We start from the raw sequence: 2444 nt of genomic DNA, 5'->3' as shown, positions 1-2444 counted from the left end.
AAAATGTTCCCCCTTACCTGCACCATGTCCAGCACCATCCCGGCTAGGACCATGCCCAGTCCTGCCAGCAGGTACGGTAACAGGACCTGGAGGGTGATGGAGAAGGAGGACTCATCGCCAGGTTTGGGCATGGGAGGCTTCCTCTCTGGTGGCCGCTTCTCGGGAATGAACGGCAGCTCTTCCTCCACCGGCTCCCGGGCCACGGCTCGGCTCTCATTGAGCTTGGCCTTGTTCTTTGCTCTCTGCCTGGAACGCTCCCCGTTTTTGGCACGACCCTCCTTCCTCCTGGGCCGGGTCTCCTCGCCCTTCATGGTGACCTGGCTGCGCTGGCGGGCTCGTCACACTGCAGAGATAACGAGGACAATCGTGTTTACATTGCTGGTTCAGGAAGAGCACGGCCAGGGACCCTTAAAGAGAACCTGTCGCCGGCTATAAAAATGACAGGTCAGATCAAAAGACAAATCAAGTATTAGAAATGTTTACTTGCAGCGTTCTCTCCTTTCCATAAATGGTGATTTATTCACTTGCAGTGTGCCTGTGAAGGAGTCCAGGAACAGCACAGCCCCCTCTAATTATTGTCTGCGCTGGCCCAGCTACTCTAACGTTTTATGTAGCTGCAAGGGGAATACTATAGAGCAGGGGTAGCCAAACTTTGGCCCCCCAGCTGCAATGAAACTACAATTTCCATCATGCTTCTGCCCCTGGAAGTCATGTCTGTGGCTGTAATGGAGACTTGCAATGCCTCATGGGATTTGTAGTTCCACAACAGCTGGAGGGGCGAAGCTTGGCTACTCCTGCTATAGAGTGTCACCCGAGTGACAGCTCGGAGTCCCTCCCACAGCCCTGTCCTCTCTCTCCTTATGCAGGGAGACTGGTCTGGTCTCCACCCACTACAGGCTGCCTGCAGAAAACTACAGGAGTGGGTGGAGACAAGACCAGACTCCTCCCACATCTCTGCTCTCTCTTGCCTTGTGCAGGGTGACTGGTCTTGTCTCCGCCCACTCCTGTAGCTTTCTGCAGGAAGCCTGTAGTGGGTGGGACCTCCTGGGATCCTCCCACATCTATGCTCTCTCTCCTTGTACAGGGTGACTGGTCTTGTCTCCGCCCACTCCTGTAATAAAGACCGCTCACTGCTGCTCTCTTTCCTTGTGCAGGGTGACTGGTCTTGTCTCCGCCCACTCCTGTAATAAAGACCGCTCACTGCTGCTATCTCTTCTTGTGCAAGGTGAATGGTCTTGTCTACGCCCACTCCTGTAGCTTTCTGCAGGCAGCCTGTACTGGGTGGAGCCTGTTGGGCTCCTCCCACAGCTCTGCTCTCTCTAAGTGCCAGGTTAATGGTCTTGTCTCCACCCACTCCTGTAGCTTTCTGCAGGCAGCCTGTAGTGGGTGGGGGCTACTTGGCCCCTCCCAAAGCTCTGCTCTCTGCACACGCTATGTACAGCACAGTGATGATGCAACTGCTACTTTTACAAGGTAACATCTGGGATTGTAAAGACGTTTGGTGCACACAAAGTGGATTCGCATCCTTTGTGTCTATTGAGGAATATATTTCAATAAAAGTTCCTGCGTCCGGAGTTCACCTTTAATGTCCAGATGGAAGTTATATGCAAGTGCGATGCTGAAAACCTAAAAGGAGCACCCCGCGCCCGCTACAGCCCCAATCACCGAGTCTTTTCTGTTTCCTTTGAAGCCCCTCTGCCTCATGAGAACAGACGAGGACAGCCAAGATCCCGAACTATTTACAAATGTGCGCGTCTGCATTTGTGAATGGCCTGACGCAATAAATCACGGCGTGTCAACGCCGCGCTCGCAGAGATGTCCAGGTATTGACTGGAACGGAGCCCTCAGCTGACGTCAGCGGCCATCTTGCTCTGCGCCCACGGAGGGAAATGCGGGTGTCGTGTTCCGCGGCTTATATGACCTCAGGGGATATAAATACACGCGCACCTGTTTTTAGGCCCGGCGATAACCCGTAACTAACCGCGGAGCGCGATGAACACGGGATTGTGCTACGCGGGGTAGAACGAGGAACAAGGGACACGTGGGCTGCGCTGAGAGCCGCGACAATGTGCACAGGGACACGGATAAGGGATACAAACCATTAACACTCATTGGTAAAAATATTTACTTCTGCTCTGTGCATGCACTGCGACGCAACAGGTTCTCTTTGATGGCAGCTTTACCTGCGGCACACACCGTGGTACTTCTAGGTATGCGGGAGCATGTGACATGGCTGCTGACCAATGGTGTCACATGAGGGGAGGGAGGAGCTTAGACCTGTGAAAACTCCATGGCACGACTTAGGGCCCATTCACATCGTACGGTACCACACGCTAGGTGTGCTGCACTGCCATGGCGTGTGCATTGCAGCACCATGCAACGCGCAGTAGCACAATAACATGTTGCCATGCGGTATGGGGGGGGGGGGGGAAAGTGGGCAGTGC

At 54.1% G+C, this 2444-nt stretch overlaps 1 protein-coding gene across 1 annotated transcript in view; it reads right to left on the bottom strand.

The window, feature by feature from the left end:
• Positions 1-2444, bottom strand: part of SLC41A3 (solute carrier family 41 member 3) — a 25561-nt gene that overhangs the window by 20328 nt on the left and 2789 nt on the right. The window contains exon 2 of the mRNA XM_018574052.1: positions 18-343. Coding sequence (XP_018429554.1) covers positions 18-311 — 294 coding nt within the window. The 5' untranslated portion in view covers positions 312-343. The remainder of the gene's footprint in view (positions 1-17; positions 344-2444) is intronic.

The sequence above is a fragment of the Nanorana parkeri genome, unplaced genomic scaffold (genome assembly GCF_000935625.1).
Source record: "Nanorana parkeri isolate BGI_ZX_2015 unplaced genomic scaffold, ASM93562v1 scaffold2701, whole genome shotgun sequence".
Taxonomy (NCBI): domain Eukaryota; kingdom Metazoa; phylum Chordata; class Amphibia; order Anura; family Dicroglossidae; genus Nanorana; species Nanorana parkeri.
The sequence above is the reverse complement of the archived record's forward strand: the minus strand, read 5'-3'. Positions and strand labels throughout refer to the sequence as shown.